The sequence below is a fragment of the Rhinopithecus roxellana genome, chromosome 18 (assembly GCF_007565055.1).
Source record: "Rhinopithecus roxellana isolate Shanxi Qingling chromosome 18, ASM756505v1, whole genome shotgun sequence".
NCBI classification, from domain to species: Eukaryota; Metazoa; Chordata; class Mammalia; order Primates; family Cercopithecidae; genus Rhinopithecus; species Rhinopithecus roxellana.
Genome location: NC_044566.1, coordinates 49328331 through 49351493, shown reverse-complemented (window position 1 = coordinate 49351493; position 23163 = coordinate 49328331). Strand labels below are relative to the sequence as shown.

Here is a 23163-nt window from a genome sequence, read left to right as displayed (position 1 = left end):
ATCCCATAAAATATTCGTGAATGTGCTCATTCTCTCTCTTTCCCTAAAGTTTTCTAATCATTAAAAGCACCACTAATGCTACCACGGCCTCCTTCACCACCATAGCCACCAACACAGCCACAGCCACCATTGCCACTATGGCCCCCTTCACCACCATAGTCATCATCCTCACCACAGCTACCTTCATCACCACAGCCAACATGACCATCACAGTCACCATTTCCACCCCAGTCACCATTTTCAATCACAGCCACCTTTAACACCATCTTCACCATGGCCATCACCACAACCACAGCCACGAGCACCAACATGGCCACCTTCACCACCACAGCCAACAACACAACCACAGCCACCATCCTCACCATAGCTGCCTTCATTACCACAGCTACTACAGCCATTTTCACTACCATAGCCACCATTCTCACCACAGCCAGCAACACAACGGAGGTTATCATCCCCCTCACCGACGCCTTCATCACCACAGTTGACATTACCATCAGTCACCATCCTCTCACTACAGTCACCGTCACTACCACAGCCACCACAGCTACCTTTACCACCATAGCTAACAACACAACCACAGCCAGCACCCCCACCACGGCCACCTTCACCACCAGCTACCTTCACAAGCACAGTTACCTTCTCCACCACAGCTACCTTCATCATCACCCCCACCATAGTCACCAAAACAACCACAGCCACCATCCTCACCACAATCACCCTCACCTCCAGAGCCAATATCACTACTGCAGTCACCTTTACCACCATGGCAACCATGGTCCTCCACAGTCCCTTCATCTCCACAGCCACCATCACCACCACCGCTAACATTATTATGATCTTGATTTTGACATATAACATCAGACTTAATTACATGTGAATTCTGGGGAGGAACTGAATGCAAGCTTTTCTCCTCTTAAAAAAAAAGTACTTACTAAGCAACTAAATAGTTTCAACGAGATTGCAGAAGACATGTTGAACTTACCCAAGGGGTCAGATGTAATCACTATGTTTAATTTCAAAACTAGTTTCATTTATTCCTTAATAGATATTCCAAAGTCTGACTCTTACCCAACATCTGACAAAACTAAATGGGGTTACTTTGTATTTTAGGAAAGTAGTAATGTTATATTTCTTCATCTTCCATAAAATTAGTCTAAGTGGGTGAGATTTTAACAATGCACACACAGAAAATCACACATATGTTCTACTTTGACTATAAAGAAAAAAATGCTTGTCACTTAATTTCTAAATGCTTTTGATCATAATCATCCTACTTTTCCCATTTTTGTTTTTCCCTGATCTTCCCTTGCTGAAAGTTGTCAAGACAGCGGACGAGGCCTGCACCTTACTAATGTCAGGCTGAGAGTGTGAGAGAGCCACTGCTCCACATGGGCCAATGGCTTGCTGGCCTAAGACAGCTGGTCCTCAGACTAGATTTAACACTGTTCAAAAGCATCAGCTTAAAGTATTTAGGAAGAAGCCTTCTGACAGAATCATCATTAGTCATACACACTTTTACGATCAGCAGTTTTTAATGGTATCCTGCTGTTATCCAAATATTTATTAGTCCTGTCAATATGATTTACACAAGGCTTCAGAAAGAATTCTGATTTTTAAAAGCAGATTATTCAAAAATTATGACATGTTGACCTATCCTCATAAATGAAAATAAAAATACTGCAAATTTACGTGTGAATAAAACCATAATGAGATATCACTACAAATGTACTACAGTGATGAAAAAAGACAAACTGACCATGCCAGTGCTATCTGATGAGGATGCAGAACTGGAGTTTGCAGATAGTCCTGAGGGAATGTATGATGCTACAGACACTTGGGAAAAGACGTTGGCAGTTTCTCTGAAAGTAAAACACACTTGCCATATGACCCAACAATCGTATTCCTAGGATTTACTCAAGTAAAATGAAAAATTGTGTCTAAGCAAAAAGCCTGTAAGTGAATGTTTATAGCAGATTTATTCCTATTTGTCCCAAACTGGAAACTATCCATCCACTAACTATTGACTAGACAAACAAACCACAGCTCTTTCTTATGGTGGAATACTACTCAGCATCAGAAGGAATGAATGTCTGATACGTACAGCAACATGGATCAGTCTCAGATGTATTATGCTAAAGAAAGAAGCCCAACTCAATAGGTTGCATACTGTTCAATTCCCCTTATATGATATTCTGGAAAAAGAAAAACTACAAGGGTAGAAAACAGAGCAGTGGTTGCTGGGAGTGGGGTTGAATCAAAAGAGGCAAGAGGGAATGAGTGATGGAACTGATTTATATATAGATTGTGGTAGCGGTGGTTATGTGACTGTATGCATTTGTCAAACTTCACAGAACGTATGTCTAAAAAGAATATATTTCATTGTATGTAAATTTTACCTCAATAAACCTAATGAAAGAATTCAGTGTGGTAACCTGAAGAAAAATAAGAGTTAAACATATGTATAGTCTTTACTTGTACACCTAAAGGTACAAATGAAAGTCAAAAGCCTCACTATCCCTGAGGCAGAGACAAGTTAACTTCACTGCCAGTTTATGATCAGGTAAAGGCTACTGTGTTACCATAGATACAAGCTGTTATTCTCTTTTGTATGAAACCTTTCATATTATACATTGTGACTCACATGGTGCAGGGGTAAACTCAGAAACATCCAGACAAAGTCACCCAAGGGTTTTTCCTTGTTAGGAACCCTGCCCATAGCGTTTTCTTCATGAACACATGAAAAACTGTGTGATGTCAGTGAACATATCCTTAAGGGGTTAAAGAAACAAAGGTTAGAAACTTTTGGCTAAACTTGAAGGCGATTCCAAAAGCTGTCTGCTAGTCCTCAGGTCATTAAGGCTCTTTCTTTTTTTATTGTTTGTTACAGAAATGATTTCCCAAACATAGACTGTGGAAATGGTGACATATGGGAGGCTGACCCCTCCTCTCTCTGTCATCTCTCATGTGAAACCATGATTTTCTGATTTATAAAGTAGATAGTGTGGAGATTGAAGGTAGGTTTTAAAGTCAGGCTAATTCTTTGTGGTGGGATTCAAATTAGTGAATTGTGGTAATTTATTCACACATGGTAGGTCATGATAGAAATAAGACTTTAAAAAGCACCTATATTTTAAAACTCTGTTAAAAATGTTCTGCCGCAGAGATAGCCATACATCTGCCTAACAACCAGTAAACATTAAAATCATAGCAGCCACTAGGGACCTAGTGCTTTCTGTAGGTTAAGGAGGCACCACACACACCTCTTAGGCCTTGGCTCTCCCACTCCCTGTCTTGCTTTTCATGATCCAGGATCCCACACAGTCCAGAGCTCCCACAGTCACCATGCTAGGCCTGCCTCCAGGCCTTTGTCTATTCAGTCCTTCGTTTGACATAGATAGTTTGACTGTCTACTATGTGTCTGTTATGGATTGAATTGTGCCCTGCCCCCCAGCCCCAAATCCAAATGTTGAAGTCCTAGCCCCTACTGGGAACTTATCTGGAAATAAGTCCTTGCAGATATAAGTAATTAAGATGAGGTCATACTGGAGCAGGTGGGCCGCTAATCCTGTATGAATTGTGTCCTTATAAAAAGCAGAAATTTGGACACACACACATGGAGAATGACAAGGGATGATGAAGGCAGAGAGCAGGGTGATGTGTCTACAAGTCAAGGAAGGCCAAAGATTGCCAACCAACCTCCAGAAGCTGGGAGAGAGGCAGGAGTCAGACTCTTCCTTACAGCATCAGAAGGAACCAACCCTGCTCTTAGACCCTAGATCTTGGACTTGTAGCCTTCAGAACTGTGAGATAATACGTTTCTGTCTCAACTACATTTTTAGTTATATAAAGTACATTTCCTACTGACAAGGAGATGCTGAAAAGAGATGAGAAGCTCCCTTAACCGAATCCCTCGTTCAGGAAGATGGCTCAGGTGGTGATTTGGAACACTGCTCCTTTGCGGACCAGGCACGTGGCTCCTCAGTGCTGCTGCAGCCCTGATGGAGCAGCTCGCCCTCGCCTCCTCTGACTTCTTTTTGATTTGAATCTGCAATAACCTAAAATACTTTATATACCTTTAAAGCAACTGGGATAATCTTTTCTAGAGGGAAAGAGGGAGAGTTGTGTAAAGTGTAGCATAGTTGCTTTTGGGCTAGGTCTGGCGTCATGGCCTTTGGGGAAATCAACGGCCTCTCATCTTGAGAGGATTTTCCTTTGGGGAAATCGATGGCCTCTCATCTTGGCGAGGGCACCGACAGACACCCAATGTTGGGGCATATGGACAACCCCAGAAGTCTCACACAGCAGCTGTTACATCGATTTCCAAGTCCAGAGACCTGAGCAATAACTGTAGTGACATTTTCCTGGCTGGCTCTGACCTCTGAATCTCACTGATTAGTCTAACACACACAGTGAACATCAACCAGTTAGGACTCTAAGCCAAAACTCAAAAATTGCTTTAAAATGGCAGGAGATGTTTAAGACATAATTTGTGCAAGTTGGTCATTAACTTTCTCACTTCCCAATCCATGATTCTTTTTTATACTCTCCCTCTCAATTATTTTTCCCTGTTAGGCTGATGCTTCTGTAGTAGTTACCTCTAATCACTAAGATACTTCTGTAGGCAATCCATGCTCTGGATGTTACACAGCAGTCAATATGGATGGGGGAATTAAAAAAAAGTGGACTCTCTGTATATTAACTTTCCATCATTCTACTTATATTTCCCTTGTTTAAATAAAAACAATCTTTTTTAAAGGAAATATTGATCGGATTTGTATATTCAGAGGAGTAATTTAAAAATCCCCATGATGATAATTTATGCTCTATTGTTCTAAGGTAACTCAAAGGCCCCAACACCTTAAGAATATCATGTACCAATTGAGGTTTTCAGATACAAATCTGGCTGTGAATCTTTGACTCTATTCCCTCACCGCCAACAGTCAATCTCCCCCCTCGTCAACATTTTATTTCCCACGGTACCTGTTCCTTTTCCATCCTCCAAAGCCCTCAACTTTCATTTCCTTTCTAACAATTGCCATAAATACACATCTTTAAATTCAGTATGCTAGGATGAAGTCTGGCACTCTTCAACAGAAACACAGCTATTGTCCTGTTTCTAAAGTTACCTGTCTCCCAAAACTCTGATGCATCATCTGTTCCATCAACAAACATTTCTTAAACACGTAATGTGCTCATAGAACCTGACTAGATCTTAAGTGCAATACAGGAAAAGTGATTGGCTTGGCTTTTCTCTAGATTCTACCCTTCCACAAACAGTTATTAGCACTTTTCTGTCCTAACAACTTAGCTTTTTGGTTGTCATTTCTTCTCCTTCACCCTTTCCAGCATGCAGCTGCCTTTCCATTTTCATTTAATACACATATCCCTTTCTCTCACAAAACCATCTGGGCCAGGTACCTGCTGCATGCCTTGCATGGTTTGCTGCAGGAACTGCAATTGCTGGTCCTTGGTGAGGTTCTCTTCTGTTCGGAAAAGCTGTTCTTTTTCTTGTTTCAGCAGCTCCACCTCATTCCTGTAGGCATCCAGCTGCCAGCGGAGACTGTCATTCTCCTCTTTCAGAGCATAGGCCTGAGCAGCCAGAGCTGAAGGACAAACAGAATGAGTTCAAGTGAGTTACCTTCTTGCTTAGCTTGAGGAGGCCTTCTGTGGGAAAGGGAGTCTGCCACCCAAGTTCTTAATGTTTGTACCAGCTCAGAAATAAAAGCAGAATGCCTTACCCCGGGGCTGTCTGTTTTGTAGTCAGTATGCTTCACTTTTATCGATTCCGTTTGTCCTGTCTTATGTATGAACGTTTCTTATGGGCACGGGATTAATTCCTCCCAAATCCTTGTCCCTTGACCTCTCCCTCAATGCTGGGCACCCTCACAGACATTGGTATGTGGTGCTAGGTGGTGACAACATTCAGAATTCCAGGCAACAATCATATCTGCTAAATGTTGTCTTCCCCCTTTCTACAGGATTGCTCAGCTCCTTGGAGGGTTGCTTTCTTTCAAATAATCAGCAGTTCTACAGGTTGAGACATGCGGCAGCCTCCCAGGGGACAGAGGAATTTATATGCACACCATTCCTTCCTGCTCTACTGCTGGGACAAATTGCACAGATTGTTTTCCTCCAACTCCTATCAGAATGGGAACCTAGTTCCATCTGTTTCACCAACAGATTAAAACTCTTTTCCTCTACAAGGCTGAGTGGTTACTCTAATACCTCTCCCTGAAACCCCCAATTCTCCACATTTAGATTCAGACTTCATTCATATGTCCATCTTATTAAGAAACCAAGACAGTTAACTCGGGGTCTCACACATCTCAAGGTTTCAGAAATAGCCGAAACCGAAAAAGAAAACAAATGGTACAAAACAAAGATTCAGGGTAGGGAATCCCTTTCCCTAGTTTCTATCTTACTGCTTAGGGGGCTCTCTGAAAATCAGCATAGCCTGCTGGGCACTCACAAAGTACTGGACCATGAGCTTTGTATGAACTCACTCCCTTCATAGCCCCATCAAGCCTGTGATGCCAGTGCTGGTCTTATCCCCATCTTTACAGATGAGAAAAATGTGGCACAGAGAAGTTACGTAACTCATCCAATCCCACAAAGTAAGTAGCAGAAAGCCTTCACACCCAGGCTGCAGGCAGGCTCCAGAGTCTCTGCTCTTGATTACATCGGTCCATGTGTTCAGTTCTTACCAGGCTGTTCAAAACCAGTCTCACATTCCCCCACCAACTCTCCCACCAGTCTCCCTTTAATCTTCCCCCTCACAGAAAAGCCATTCCCCACTTGTGTAAGCAAGAGAAAAGTGAAAGAAAATTTGAAACGCTTGTTACCAGAAACTTCAAACATGTAAATTCCAGTAGATAAGGGCACGGTGTGGAGCCCACTGCACACCAGGGCGTCAGTGCATGCACGTTTGCAGCCCCTGTTGCCCGTGTTAGAGGACTGAATCAAGGTCGCCTCCTGGGTGTTCTACCCACACATTACAGTTCCATGGTGATAAAGCTTTACCGAGGTGCTCTGAGACCATGGTGAATTCTCTCCTCAAATATCAAACGTCAAATTATGTTAATAATAGTTTTATAGTTGAGTGTTTCACAGTATTCCATCTTGCAAAATAATCTCTCTGTGGTACACACTGAACTACTAATCAAACAGAACATGTAATTACCCAGACATTTCCCTACCTCAAGTCAGTAGGGATCAATTACTTAACAGGCATTTACTGCATATTTACCTGTGCTCAGGTCTGTGTGGGCATCTCAGACCACAAAAAGAGGAGACAGAATACATCTGTTCTCTCAAAGAGCTTAAAATCTAGTAGAAACTGACACATTTAAAAAGAAACGATTGCTTTCAAAGGAAGAAAGGATAATGTGATGTCTGGAATACAGCAGGCACTCAATAAACGTTGGTTGAATGAATAAATGAATAAATGAGTCTAGATGCATGACAAAAAAAAGTATCCTATAGGAGTTCAGAGAAGAGAAAGAAAAATTCAGACTGAAGGAATAAATGACGGCTTTGGAAGATGAAAAACCCAAGAACTTGGGAAGGATGTCTCTCAGTCAGGAGCCAGAGCATAAGCAAAAGCCCAGAGATGAAAATGAAAGGTAGAATACTTGGGGCAAGAAGGAGAGAAACTTGACCAAAAGCCAAGCGTTTGCCTGGCAGCAGTGAGAGAAAGGTGATCCACGTCAGGTGATGGGAGACGATGGGGAAGGTTAGGTTCAATGGAGCGGCCAATTGAGAACCACTGACAGTGCTTGGGGTGGTGGAAGGACATGATGAAATTGGGATTTAGGAACATTAGTTTGGCAGTGGTGCATGGAATGAACTGGAGGCTGAAGAGAATGAATAAAGGAGATTTTATTTGGTGTATGTGTGTGCAAAACCAAGGAGCAGCCACATTTACGGTTTTCAGAGACTTACTCATAAAATCAGAAATTATCCAGCATGTACCCCACGGCATGAGCCAGTGCTTTCTAACACTGCAGCCCAGCTTCAGATCTTGTCCACACCCTGAGATACCACCTCCTGACAGCTCCGTTTACCAAGCCAGAAGGAAATGGTTATGAGGAATCATTTGTGAGAGGGATGTTGTAATAGGGCAAAATCACAGAAAATGCAAATGATGAAAAAAGTGTTGGCACTACACAGGCACATTACTACATTTAGTAGCATTCAAAGACACTTAAGTCATTTCCTTAGGAAGCTCTATTTGGCCCTTTTTCAATTCAGAGTGGCATTTTTATTATCATAACTGATAGCAGGTGTTTGTGAAGAAATCGATTAGTATGCAGGGATGGAAATTACATTTTCCAAATGAATTGCATAGTCTGCAAGATATGCTGAAATCTGTATAGCAAAATGCAAGCAGCTATAAAGCATGTGCCAGCAGCATTATTTAAATAAATTATCTGAACATAAATACATACAGGAAAGTATACCATCCATTATTTTAGGGGATCTCTTACAAACCTATGGAATGGTACTGCTGAGAGTTCTTATTCTTGGCTAAGCCAAGTGACCACAGTGCGTGCCAAGCAGGATATAATATTGTTTGCATTCCCAGAATAGGAATGTGATATCATCATATTAAAAAAAACCTGTAACAGCTGTAATTCCCCCCACCAAAAAAATAAAAAAAAAATCAATACCATAGCAAATCCCATCAACATTTTTATAATGGGGGCACATAACTGATTTACATTCTTGATTAAATGATTTCAAGCTTGATTTTTACAAAAAAAATTTCGTTACTCATGTGGCAGCAGGTAGTTATCTTCTAAAGGGTGAGAAATTGTATATTGACTCCACTTAGCTTCAGGCCACCTGTTTGTAAACATCACTCAGTGTCATACTGCAGCCCTGAATCTATTCCTCAGACAAGCCTGCCTGGAAGAGGCTATGTTATGTTTCTTGGGCCAGAGCTCTAACAGAAAAAAATCCTAATAATTTCTGACTTAATCTAATTTCTCAGTGTATTAAAAATTCAGAAATTGGAAAGGGCAACTCTTTCATTTCTTTCTCTTTAGTTCTTTCTGGAATACCATACTAAATTAAAGAGTTTTGGAAAAATGTGTCATCAAGCTTCCATGATAAAATTTACCTTATGAGACTGCACAATGAATCCACTATCCAAATGAGCATAAGGATTAAAAAAAAAGTACAGTGTGCACCTTTCAGTAGGAATTCCTAAGGAGTGCACCGAGCGCCAATAAATGGAATATCTAAGAGACACCCCATATGGATTACTAATTTCCGCTAATAAAAAAAGAATAGAATTAGGCTGGGCGCGGTGGTTCACGCCTGTAATCCCAGCACTTTGGGAGGCCGAGGCGGGTGGATCATGAGGTCAGGAGATCAAGACCATCCTGGTTAACATAGTGAAACCCCGACTCTACTAAAAATACAAAAAATTAGCTAGGCGTGGTGACGGGCACCTGCAGTCCCAGCTACTCGGGAGGCTGAGGCAGGAGAATGGCGTGAACCCAGGAGGCGGAGGCTGCAGTGAGCCGAGATCGCACCACTGCACTCTAGCCTGGGCAACAGAGCGAGGCTCCATCTTAAAAAAAAAAAAAAAAAAAAAAAAAAAAAGAATAGAATTAGACACCTTAAATGTAAACCGGACTGAACGTGATTAAATCTTTTGTTGGTGATTTTAAAGGCACTGCTGAATCTAGTGGTGCCTCTAGATTACATCAATTAATTCACCAACCACCCATTTATGTATTTATTAAGAAAACATGGTGAGGATCTATAGCATTCACAAGAAGCTTAAGGCCAGCACAGTCATCCATTTCTACTTACTCAGTACTTTAGAAAAATTCTGAATACTGGAATTTTCTGATTGGATCAAAAATGAAATAATAATATTGGAAAAATTTTGCTAGGCAAGATTGGTATACTTCAAAAACTTAGCACTAAAACTAAAAAACGACCAAAGTGACACTAGTGTATGAAAATCAATCCAAAGATTGAACTGCACTGCTGAAGAAAAGGCTTAAAGGTATTGCAGCATCTTGTTATATTCTTTACTAGATTCTATATAAACCATTATTCTTTACATTAATTATGGTCAAAGTGACCTCCTCTTCTGTCTCCTGTCTGTGTTTCCATGGGAACAGATAATACCATGCCTAACTTCTTTAAGTAAATAATCTGGTGAAAGCCTTGAAATCTCTCCTACCAGCCTGAGCCAGCCTCAGAAAAATAATTAGCAATATATGAAAAATGTAAGTTATTTTGGGTTATGTCCCAGTAAGCTGACAGTCTGTTAATATCTTTTTCATGCTCAGGCAAGATGTAACTAAATAATAAAACATTTTAACATATTGTTTCTAACAATATCTGTGTTTCTCCAGAACTCTCAGTCTTTGTGTGTTTGGGGAACTCTGTGTTTAACATTCCCCCTCCACTTTGCCAGATGTCCTCCTGAAATGCTGGAAGGACACTGCTGAACTGTAGATTTCTTTCCCACATGCGAAGAAAGTCTTTTTCAAGAATTTCATTGGCTGCTACCAAGGCAGGCAGTTGTACCGATAGGCCCCTGAACACAGGAGGCCGGAGGCAGGCTGGCCTGGCAAATGTCACCACAGTATCTGTGTGCCTTCAACGGCTGCCTCCTCAGTCACGATCCTGCCTCCTGCTCCCCTATGAAAGGGAGCTGTAGTTATGGCCCAGAGACAGGGACTCTCTCCAGCTTCTATCTGCTTCTCTGCATTCTGAATCTTCTTGTGAGGTGCCTTGAGGCCTTTAGATGCTGTTCTGTGGCAGAGACATTATCACACTGTGTACTCAAACTCATGCTTCTCTTTGTATACAGCAGTGTTGCTCCTGAGAGGTGACTGCCCAGAGGTTGCCATGTGAGCAGTTCTCATCAATGGAGTGTGAGGGGGAGTGGGGATGCCTTCTGCACATTCCCTCATTCTCTGCCTGCTGCTGGAATGAGCTTGGGTCTCTGAGTCACCATATGGAGGAAAGGTGCCCACAGGCCCAGAATATCTGCCTTGGACTGTTGTGTGTCGAAAAAGTAACACTTTTTTTTTTTTTTTTTTTTGGTTAGGCCACTGAAAATTCGGGACTTCTTTATCTAGCAGCTGATGTTACTCTAGCCCAGTGTTCTTCAAACATTGGTATGCATTACAGGCTCCTGACAGGCATATTAAAACACACATTTCTGGGCCCTACCCTCAGAGTTTCCAGTTCAGTTTGTCTGGGAGGAAGCCCAAGAATTAGCATTCTTCCAAGTCCCCAGGTGCTGCTGATGCTGCTGGTACAGAGGCCACACTCTGAGAGCCACTGCTCAGACTGCTCCTCATTCTATCCCGATTCCTAAGCTGGGGCTGTGGTTGGCTTGTTTGGAGAAATGCTTCTGAAAGAACCACATGCTTGGCTTGTCATTCTGGTTTTATTCCTTGATCTTCTTTTGTATGAGCCCCAGCTCCATGTTCTGCACCTGGGAAGGCAGCCCTGTTGCATCCCTGTGCCCAAGTCCCATGAGCTCAGCTTGCCCTGTGCCCTGGCTATCTTCTATGGAAGATTTAGGCAAAAGGTACAGTCACTATTCTGTTTTCCTCAAAGAATAGTAGCAGTAATGGGAATAGCAATAGTGGTAGTGACAGCTAATGATTTTCATGTGCCAGGCACTGTGGTAAGCATATTATTTACACAGTATTCTTTCACCCTCATGAAAACACGATACAGTCAATATGATTATTATTTCTATTTTCCAGATGATGGAAATGAGTTTCTGGGAGACAGAGGTGGCTGGTTGGAGGTACAAAGTGTGGCTCTAGAACTGTATTCCTCGATGTATTGCCACCATGGCAGCTCAGCTCCACATAAGTGCTACCCATCCCAGAGAAAGGAGTGAACCAGGGACCCTACTGTAGTGGCTAGTTTGCTCCTAACAGAAGTAAAACATTCAATTTCTGGCTCTATCTTGGGAGTGTTCTGCTGGAGAGAGACTCTGCTACAAAAGCAGAGAGGATGATCCTGTTTTAAAATAAACATGCATGTATTTTCTGCAGGACAAACTTGGGGATGATTTATGGAGAAGTTAAACTCACCCTTCAGGAAAACTTGAGGCCTGGCTTGAACCACTTAGGGATCCTACTTTCTTCCCTGTGTCTCTCTTCTCTCAAACGGCCACAGTGATACCCACTAATCCCAGAGCTCAAGAGCCTGAGTTCCAAATAATGCTTTATTGAGAGAGTTTTGTCCATAGACCCATGCTGATCTCAGGATTCCAAAGATCCAGTTTGAGACTATTCACCCCATCCATCTAAACTTACCTATGTTTGATTTTTAAAGTGTCTGTGCCTTCAGTTAGAATAAAGGTGACAGAAACTCCTCTCCTGTTGTGTTAACCTCCCATGAACTCTGTCCCCTGAGTCTACTTTGCTTGGGCTAATTAAGGCCAAACACAAGGACCAGTACTATGCTCAGAAGACCAATAGAGGCTTGGGGTCCCTCATTGTTGGTGGCCTCATTCTCGATGGCTGCTGTTGCCATGAGTGCCTCCCAGTGGCCAGGCACAGAGCTGGAAAGTATCCTGGGATGACATCTGCCAACAGCCAGTCTCCTGCTAGAGAGCCTCTTATGGTACCAAGAAAGTACAATTGATCTGCTTTTCAATAATACCTGTGTCACCACTGAAGCAGTAATCTTCCTCAAATTGCTCACGGAAATTTCTTCTGCTACATTTTTGCAGGATTATTATTATTACAACTTAGCATTGACATAACATTTCATATGTGCAGTGTGTATTCGACTCTGCATATTAGCTATTATTAGGGAAAGCTAAACAGAAGCACAATGCAGTGTCTATTTTCATCTTTGTGTGAGGCCAGTGGAGTAAGGATAATTTGGAGAATACAGGTAAGCTAGATCCTGTTATTATGATGGCTTAAATGTGAGTCTGGAGGCACAACGGGCAGCAGGTGGCTCAGGAAAAAAAATTCTCTGCTCCTTCCTCCCTAGAACTCTTCCTGAGGAAGTAGTCTGCACCAGCAGCAAAACTAGGAGGTGCTGCTGGGCTACTGCCACTATGGAGAATTCACATCATGCCTTATCACTTTTCCATTTACATTATTATCCTCTGATCCATCCAAAACCATCCCCATTTTCCTCAGAGGAAAATAAGCAAAGGAAAGAGACATGTTCACTTCTTGCAAAAGTAGGATAAGTCTGTCATTTAAAACACTGTTGCAGGATGCTCTGTCAGGTGAGGATGCCTTTAGAGACCTCCGGGAAACACATCAGAAGTGAATGCTGTAAGCATGAGCTGAGCCCCCTACTCTAGGCCAAGCCAGGGACAGGGTGGGGAAGCAAGGCTCTGAGCCCCTGCCCGGCCTGGCCTCAGCAGCTCCCAGCCCAGCCGCAGGGAGAGCCACAGATATGGAACCTGGTAGAAGCTGGTTAGAAGGGCTCCAGGAGAGGCCATCCTCACACTGTGTAGTGGGAGTCAAATGAGGGAGAGAAGGCTTCTGGCTGGAACTTAAGAGCTGGAGGAGGCTCTTTCTGGAAGGCAGCGGTTGAGCTCACACATTGAAAAGCTGAAGGGAAGCAGAGTGGGACTGCTGCACAGTGGACACTGCTTTACCAAAAGATTCAGCGATCTCCAGGAGGAGGTGCCACGGCTATGGAGGAGAGGAGAGCAGGCTGCTTCCTACTGAGCCCCAAGGCCAGGCAGGAGCATCTCAGGAGGGGGCATTTTCCCCCACTCTTCCTTTTCTTTTAATTAGATTTTAGTTTTCTTTGTCACTTTCAGTCTCTATTTTGATTTCCAAGATTATAGGGACATTTTTTAAAAATCCTCTAAAGGCTTTAAAGATTCTTTTTAAGGAAAGTCAGACTTAGCTAAGCCAAGCTAGATCATAAAATGACACTGGCCTTCAGGAATTGTAGCCCCTCCCCTGCAGACAGTGCACCTCCCTTGGGTGTAGTACTCCACCATGGGCTCAGCCCTGTATGACTTCATCCTAACTAGTAGTTGGTCTTGTCCAAAGAGAGAAACTTTAAACAGCAATCCTTCCCTCCAAAACAACTCCTCTGATTTTCTCACCAGTCTGCAGTATAAAAGCAGTGACCTCTTTTTCCTCCCATCTTAGAAATGTCCTTCCTTTTAACAAGTGGTCACTTCTAATTTTCATCAAGAAACTTTCCCCTTAAGAAGTGATATTTCCCTTCTCCTGCTCTACCCCCTACACAGAAACACACGCACGCACGCACGCACGCACACACACAGAGTTATATTAATATTTGAACTGGTGCTTCTACCATGTAAAACACATCCACGCTATGAAATGTGAAATGACGGCCAGCCCAAACCTAAAGTGTCTTCTCAGTTCTATGCATGGCTCTTTGCAAGGAGTAGCATCTTTTTTTGTAAGGCTTTTATTTTATAATGCCAAATACTTGTGATAACGAGTTGAACAGAACACTTTTTTCGAAAGTTACTTCCGCCTTAGGTAAACCCTAACTATCCAGACTACTAACTGGGCACCAAGACTTCACTTTTATGCTTGGGCAATGACTGTGCTTGGGCTGTCTCTGAGCCTCCTCCTCCCCACGGTTCTCATTACCAACATTGACACTGACTTAGGAATACTTACTTGTGTCTGGCAATAGGACAAAATGTATCTGCATCCTCTCTAAATGTATAACCAAGGTAGGAGGACCCAGTGTGAACAGCTAGCTGGCATCTTGAGGTATCTGTACCACTTTGGTATCTCTTAAATGAGAAACCATGGACTCATCCCAGATGTTATGAATCTGAGATTCTGGAATGAGGCCAGGGATGTGCCTTTCAGCAAGTTTCTAGGGTGATTCTGATGCATGCCAACATTTTAGATCCACTTCCCTGGCCTTTAGGGACCAGCTCCCCACTTTCTAATGCTTTCTTCATGACTTTCTTCTAGTCTTAGATTTCTTTCATTAGTTTTCATACTTGCTTTCTTTCAGCCTTTTCCAATAGCTGAAAGGACCTTCTCTCCTGCTTTTACAACCAGCACAGCCCTCCGGGCTTCTCTGCCTCTGCCATGTCTTCTCACATTCCATTAACTTATCAGCCTGCTCCTTGCTGAATGCTTCCGCCTGACTCTCCTGGAATGACACTGTCTGTGACTGAATGCTTTCATAAATCCTACAGGCAGTGTCTCCAAAACACATTGTTCTCATCCGCTCGATGTTGTTGTGCATTACTTTTCTTTGCAGCCATACGTCTGGAGAAAGTTTCTGCTATGGCATGTTTGTGGCTTGCACCCAGGAGAGGCCAGGCTGAGCCTCTGGAACTAATTGCCCTTGACTGGGCCCCGGGATCAGCCTTTTCACTGTGGGAGATGAGGCTGCTTCTGCGTACACGTGCTTACCACACCAGTCTCTAGCTTCGCAGAGGCTTTTCTCCTTGGCGAGGGGCCAGGCATGCCTGCTTCCCTCTCTCACTGCTGATGGATGAGCAAACAGTTCCTGTCTATTCTCCTAGAGGTAGAGAAAGGCAGGGCCTCTGTCCTTGGCTTGCATCACCACTCACATCAGGCTGCCCTCCTCCCCAGCCCTCCCTTTTCAAGCCGCCCTTTGTTCCAGTGAGCCAGAGGATACTCCAAATGCGCCCGACACAGACCTGTGAGGGGACTTCTTCACCTGGGTCTTGCCTGCTCCGCTTAAACTACCTCCCTCTCACTTCTCCTTTCTTTGCTCCTTTATCATTGCCTATGTCAGTCACTTCCTGTCCACTACAGATTTTTATCCTTTACTCCATTTTTGTTTTCTTCTCATTCCCACATTAACTTACCTCAACCCGTCTTGTCCTTCTTTCCCACCTAATAGGTGGGGAAAGAGGTAACCTTTCTCACATCCCCACAAAAAAACAGTTTTTGCTTTGTTCATTAAAATGATTTGTTTTGCATTTCTGGTGAGTATGATTTTCCAGGTAGCAATGCTTTATTCTTACCAGTGCCTCCTTAAAAAGCCTCTGCAAGTGCTGAGGTGCCAGTTAAGCACTATCTGACAGCCTTCATCCTCACGTTACAGGCCAGTGGTTTTCAATCCTTTGTGCAGTAGAGTCACCTGGGGACTGTTTTAATAACACAGATGCCTGGGTATTAACCCTCGGCCGTTGGTATGAGTATAAAGTTGCCCAGCTGATTCTCATGTGCAGACGGGGCCGTGAACCACACATCCACACCTTCTGCTCTACACCAGTATCAACGCTGCACATTGCCACAGTGCCTGGTATTTGCAAGATACCACAGAATCCCTTAATTGTTTATTTCTCACAGCCTTATTGCGGAACTCCCAGGATGAGCCTCATGTCATTGCTGAGAAAGCTGAGGCTTAGAGAAGGGACATTATTTGTCAAGCCATGCCAGAAATAGAACCAAGGTACCTCGAGGGCCCTCTGACCTCATCTGCTCAAAGTTATTTTTAATTTTTTAAATTTTTATTTTTTAGACAGAGTCTCGCTGTCACCTAGGCTGAAGTGCAGTGGTATGACCTTGGCTCACTGCAACCTCTGCCTCCCAGGCTTACACGATTCTCCTGCCTCAGCCTCTCGTGTAGCTGGGATTACAGGTGTGCGCCACCACACCTCGCTGATTTTTGTATTTTTAGTAGAGACGGGGTTTCACCATGTTGGCTAGGCTGGTCTGGAACTCTCGACCTCAAGTGATCCGCCCACCTCAGTCTCCCAAAGTGCTGGGATTACAGGTGTGAGTCACTGCACCCAGCCTCAAAGTTACTTGTTTACTGTATCAGTGACTCTAAACTCCCCCTGCCAACAACACTGGTTCTCACTCATAGAGGTCCCTTTCTCAGAGCCATTCTAACGCTTGACCACCCAGATGAGCCTTTCTTCCAAAGAGAGTATCATAGTGAGCTTGGCAGTGCTCAGTCAGGCCCGATAGTGGGGAGGAAATGCAGAAGAAAGCCAAGAACTTATTTTCGGAATTCTCAATATTTCAGTGATTCAGATGGCTTCAGTTCACATTCTTCAACTGGACACATCATCACTTCTTTTTATCCCCAGAACCTGAGTGCTACAAAATCTTGCTTCGACAAACTCAGCATTAGTCTTCTTGGAGTCCTTGGGCAGGGGAAATGCATGTATTTTATAAAGTGTCTGGATGGATAAATTACAGCAACTTTTCCCTGGGAGAGAGTTGTTCAGACATTTAAACCCTCTATATATTGAGCATGATAACCTTTCTCACATCCCCACAAAAAACCAGTTTTTGCTTTGTTCATTAAAATGATTTGTTTTACATTTCTGATGAGTATAATTTTTCAGGTAGCCATGTTTTATTCTTACCGGAGTCTCCTTAAAAAGACTCTGCAAGTGCTGAGGCGCCAGTTAAGCACTATTAATCAAACACTAAACGCTTTTTAAACAGCTCTACCTTTTTTTCTAATTGAGAAACAGAGCTGTTTGGGCAAGTTTACGAGGTGACCTTGATTGAATTAAAGAGGTCAGCGATGGAACAGACCTCAAACCCATATTCAATGATTTTTTTAAAAAATGACTTCCTTCCAATTAAGCAGAAATTAGCATAAAATATTTTGTTTCTGAAAGGTTAAAAGAATTCCTCTGAGAAGGCAGCTCTCTTGTTACTAGCTTTTTATTGAACATGAGAGGGAAGGGACTATGGATCATTTCATAGAAAGTGCTTTGTTAACATGACACTGATGATCGAGCATCACTTACAATATTCCTTAGGAGCCTAAGTGTTACTTAGAAGAGTCAAAAAGTCCATTGTAAATTTTATTTCCTATTTCAAAGTTCAAGAACCCAATGACTTTCAATTACTAAGAAAGAAAGGAAGAAAGAGAAAATTAAATCAAGATATAGTTTATCATTTGCAAAAATTGCAACCTAGTTCTACAGAAAAAAGCTTCAACTGTTACCTATTTCTTTACACATCTTCCTCTTAGCCCCATCCTTCTCCTTGCCGTAGTCCCCCATGTTTTAATGACCTGAAAGAACATCACATTCTTCCTGCCAAAAAAGAGTAACATACAGAGTGTCTGATATATAATGATGGAAGCAGAATTCCACAGAGGGGAAGGGGCACCACACACAGATGATACTTTGGGGACTACTGGGTGTGTCTGAGGCACAGTCACCCTGAGAGACACACATGACATAACATAGTCCTCTGCATCCCACATATCTACCCCTGCCAACCTCAGAGAGTTGAGGGGACATGGATTAAATAGAGAAGAGAGGTACAAGTGTGCTAGAGAAAGACAAGGTGCTCTGAAGCCAGATACCAGCTATGAGGCTTGGGGCAAGAAACTAAACCTCCAAGAGACCTCAGGGTCCTCATCCAAAAAACATAGTCAGTACTCTGAGGATTAAATAGGTGATAGGTTTTTTTTTTTTCTTTAAAATGAAAAAAATATCCCCCAACAGATTAAAAATTAGTTCTTCCTAGTTTTAATTTTCTATCCATTCATTTAACAAAATCTTGCCCCCCTACCATGTACAATGTCGTGGGCTGGGCATTCTTTATGTTAAAGTTTATGCTCTCACACTTCTTTATGTTAGAGTTTATCTACTAGTTTTGGCTATGACTTCGGAGGGCACAGTGGGCAGAGACTGTGAGGACCCATGATCTGACACTATTCCAGGAAAAGCAGAACTGATGTTATGCTATGAGGATTTTTCAGAGGAGACAAGTAACCCTCTCACATCCAAGTCTGATTCTCAGTCTTTTAAGGCTTTGTTAGCTATTCTTTCCCCTTAATCTGGCACTGTAAAGAAGACAAAGGACTGTAATAAAGGACTGTAAACTAGTTCAACCATTGTGGAAGACAGTGTGGCGATTCCTCAAGGATCTAGAACTAGAAATACCATTTGACCCAGCCATCCCATTACTGGGGATATACCCAAAGGATTATAAATCACGCTGCATAAAGACACATGCACATGTATGTTTATGGCGGCACTCTTCACAATAGCAAAGACTTGGAACCGACCCAAATGTCCATCAATGATAGACTGGATTAAGAAAATGTGGCACATATACATCATGGAATACTATGCAGCCATTAAAAAGGATGAGTTCATGTCCTTTGTAGGGACATGGATGAAGCTGGAAACCATCATTCTCAGCAAACTATCACAAGGACAGAAAACCAAACACTGCGTGTTCTCACTCATAGGTGGGAATTGAACAATGAGAACACATGGACACAGGAAGGGGAACATCACACACTGGGGCCTGTCATGGGGTGGGGGGAGCGGGGAGGGATAGCATTAGGCAATATACCTAATGTAAATGACGAGTTAATGGGCACAGCACACCAACATGGCACATGTATACATACGTAACAAACCTGCATGTTGTGCACATGTACCCTAGAACTTAAAGTATTAAAAAAAAAAGAAGACAAAGGATATGCTCCCACACACATTGTGAGAATTTACTGAATATTTGTTGTTTTAATTTTATCACTGCTTTGTATTATGACATTGTTTAAGACAATTTGTGGAGGCAAAGAACTGAGGGTAGAGAAATGGATGGCTTTAGGATGCTCAGTAGAAAAACTGCACTAGAAAAGTCTAGTTTTGCAGATGCAGACATTTCATAAACAACTGACTGGTAAATCACTATAAGAAAAATAAAATCTCTCATCCTGCCTCCAAAAGATTTGCCAAATACATGTTGTAGATAAAGTTGTGCCTGAAAACTTGTAATTATAAAAAAAATCACAAGTATCCAATATAAACTTGTGGTATTTATTCAGCAGCTCAACTGATCATTATTTGGAGGTACCAAAATTCATTTTTCTCATTAATTTAGGACATTGGGGGAAGGGAGAAGACATATTACTTCCAAAAATCTCTTCCAAATCAGAATTTCCCTGAGTCTGTGAATCTCAAGAAGATTGATATTACTGTAGATGCTGTCCCTCAGACTCTTATTTTTAAGTTATATTGAGAGGTACATCTCATAAAGAAAAGCCTCGGGAGCAGAGAAACAGGGAGAGGCACTTCAATAAGTCTTGAAATTAGATGGTGAGTCAATAAACTGGTGATCCTCAGGTAGGCTCTCCTAGACCCTGAGGGTGCAAAGAAAACATGGGATGAGATGGGAAATCAAAGGGCTGATATTGTAGCTCAGATCATTTCAGATCAACCATCAACCATGTGCCTCAGGTTTGAGAAATGTCTTCATTTTTCTCTTTATCTTTTTGGGGACTTGCTAAATGGAAGACATGGGTTGTGACAGTGTATATGGTTACCAAAGGAAACAGATAACACGGCAATGAACATTCCCTATGCACTTCACCTCTTCAAGGCATTTCCTTTTCTTCTTTTTCTTGTCTAAAGCCATACAGCGGACTCTGCTTTCAGGAAACAAATGTCACTCAATTAGGAAACGGGTGGTACCAATTTCCTGAATAGTTTTTAAGGGCAGCATTTCTGTTGGGATGGGCTTATAAAGAGTTCGCTGGGTATGTTGCCTATGTTGAAGCAAATCTCTTTCTAGTTAGTGGGGAAAAAAAACAAAAACAAACAAAAAACAGTTGGGAAGACCAAGCAGAAGCCCCAGTTGGCTTTGTGGGATGAACATTTTAAGGTAATAAGCATCTCCAGGCTACCTTTGCCTCCAGAAGGCATTATGGCACCACGTACCCTGCAGGCACTCAAAATCCTTGGTTGATTTTATTTGGTTACTGACTCTCATGATGTCACTGAAGGCATTTGAAAGAGATTCTGGAGTCCTTTTCCCATAAAATTCAGTAGTGTCATAAAAGGATCATTAACCTCTAAAGGAGAAAGCTAGTATTGAGCTCTAGACTTTCCACTTACAATCTTGGGTAAATAACATAACTTCTCGTCATTGCTAATCTCTCTGTGGGTAAGAACTCAACATTTCTGCCTGGTTTAGAACTTGAATTATTTCTTGGATCCATTATTTAATATTTATGCCAATATGACTAGCTCTTAGAATAGGAAATTGTAAGATTATGTGGTCTGATAAGGTAAACATACTATGGTGAGTTAAATGTGGAAATTCCCTAATTAAAGCAAAAGAAGGCAATTCAATAAACTATCATTATCTGATACTAGTTACTATTCCTTACTATTCTTGACTTTCCAGAATGACTGGAAGTGTCTAGGTAGTATTCCTCAACAAACACGGATTTTTTCATAGATTCTCCTAGGTAATTTATAAATTAGTATTTATTGTAGTTTTAATTATTTAAATAATATGTGCATATATTGAGGACATTTTTGAAATGCACAGGAAGAAAAAACAAAAGTCACTTGTAATTATACCATTTGGTGGTAATCAGTCTGAATATTTTGACCTATATCCTCACATATTTTCCCCAACATAAACTGTGAATATAACACATACACACACAAATGGAATTATCCATGCTGGTTTGTAACTTCTTTTATCACTTCACAATATATTAAGAACCTTCTCTCATTCCATTATATAGTCTAAACCATGGTTTCTTTCAAGACTGCTCATGGATATACCATTAATTAACCAGTAAATACTCTAGTGTTCAATGTTTAGATGTTTCTAAACTAATTCTGAGCACTGAAAATTTAGGTAACTGCTTCGAGCTGCAATGACCAGCATGCCCCAAATAGAAAGTAAGGGCCTTTGGGACACAGCAGCTTTAGAACTTAAAGGGGGCTGATTAAAGATGCTGCAACGCCCTGCCAGAAATGCTACAATTAATAGACTCTGTCTTGCAACTTTCACTCCAGAAATGTTTCTTCCTACTTCTCTGCTAGTGACGGGAGTCTAAAATAAAATTTTCTTTCTCTAGCCACTTCCTAGAAGGCTTCACACATTGTGTCCTGGAACTGGGGAGAAGAGCTGCTGAGCTCTTGCTCCCTCTTTGATATCAAGAGCATTCAGTCAAGTGAAAGAGAAGGGTACGCTAAGCCATTTCGATGTGGGAGAGCTTAGTATAATAATAATTTCCTTCAAACTTCAATTTCCAGGACTTCTCAGTATCATATAATGGCAAGTGGAATTTCCAAGAAAGGGAAGGAAGTACTTACTTTTTAAATTAGTTATGTGGCTCTTAACTACCTATGGTTAACTAGAATTCTACAAGACATCATCCTGTCTTCATTTTCTGTGTTCATGCAGTATATCTACCATCTTCAAGTCTTTGATTAACGAAGCTTATATGCAACAGCGTTAGGAGTCAAGCTATAATAGCTTTATGTACCTACTGTGTTTTGATGAACAATACAGTATAAAAGCAGAGGAGAATTAGGACAATGATGTTCATAAACAGCACATCACTGTGCTAAGAGGCTGGTAACAGTGTGTGTTTTAATATGGCCTAGTATTGATTCTTTTGGCCAGTGTCCTACTCTTAACAATGCTACAGTCACACTTTAAGATTTCAGATGGAGAGGTAGAGAAGAAAATCAATAGATACTATTTTTCCACTACTAACTGGCCTACATATCTATAGCTTCTCTGCCATAATCACATTCAAGGGACCTAAAAAATGCCTTTGGAAGGTCTGGCCCAGTTACCACGCTTTTAATAACCTCAGGAACCTGCTCTGACCACCTCAAAGATTTTAGCTTCAACTCTCAAAGGTCCACAGGAAAGAGCCTATGATCCAGGAAGAATACAAATTTATTTGTTCTCTACTTTCTGTTTCGTTAATATATAAAAAGAAAACTTTAAAAAAAGCCTCACTTGTTACACAAGGACTCTTGTCTGAAACCAAAATCATGTAGAATTTTACTACCGAGCTTTAAAAAAAATACACGGAAAAATACTTCTATAGCTAACTGTGAAAAGAAAAAAATCAGAAGCCAAAACATTCTTCTGCAATATTATAACACAATTTTGTTTTCTTCTTTATGCATGATTCTTAGTTGTTAGGTTTTCAAAAATGACCAGGTATTATTTTTACTCAGAAAACAACTTTTATTTTGTAAAATGTGACATGCTGCTAGAGCACAAGGAGGTGAGCTACTGAGTGTTTTCTACAAGCATCTGCTGGAATCACAGGTGAGCATTTGACAACATTCATTGATGTTGTAAAGGATAATCCCTTTTTCATAATCAGAGATTTTGCGTATTGCTTATAAATGAAACTGGAAAATCAGGAATAAATTCGACTGAAGAATTCTCTCCTGTATTTAGG

The 23163-nt window shown here is 41.7% G+C and overlaps 1 protein-coding gene and 1 long non-coding RNA gene across 7 annotated transcripts in view; one reads left to right on the top strand and one right to left on the bottom strand.

Annotated features, from left to right (window-relative positions):
* Positions 1-23163, bottom strand: part of ENOX1 (ecto-NOX disulfide-thiol exchanger 1) — a 587079-nt gene that overhangs the window by 90221 nt on the left and 473695 nt on the right. For all 5 annotated transcript variants that reach the window (XM_030922273.1, XM_030922275.1, XM_030922274.1 and 2 more), the window contains one exon: positions 5422-5606. In XM_030922273.1, the coding sequence (XP_030778133.1) occupies positions 5422-5606 (185 nt within the window). The remainder of the gene's footprint in view (positions 1-5421; positions 5607-23163) is intronic.
* The window catches only part of LOC115894587, a 176554-nt gene that overhangs the window by 123624 nt on the left and 29767 nt on the right, over positions 1-23163 (top strand). The gene's annotated exons all lie outside the window — the stretch shown is intronic.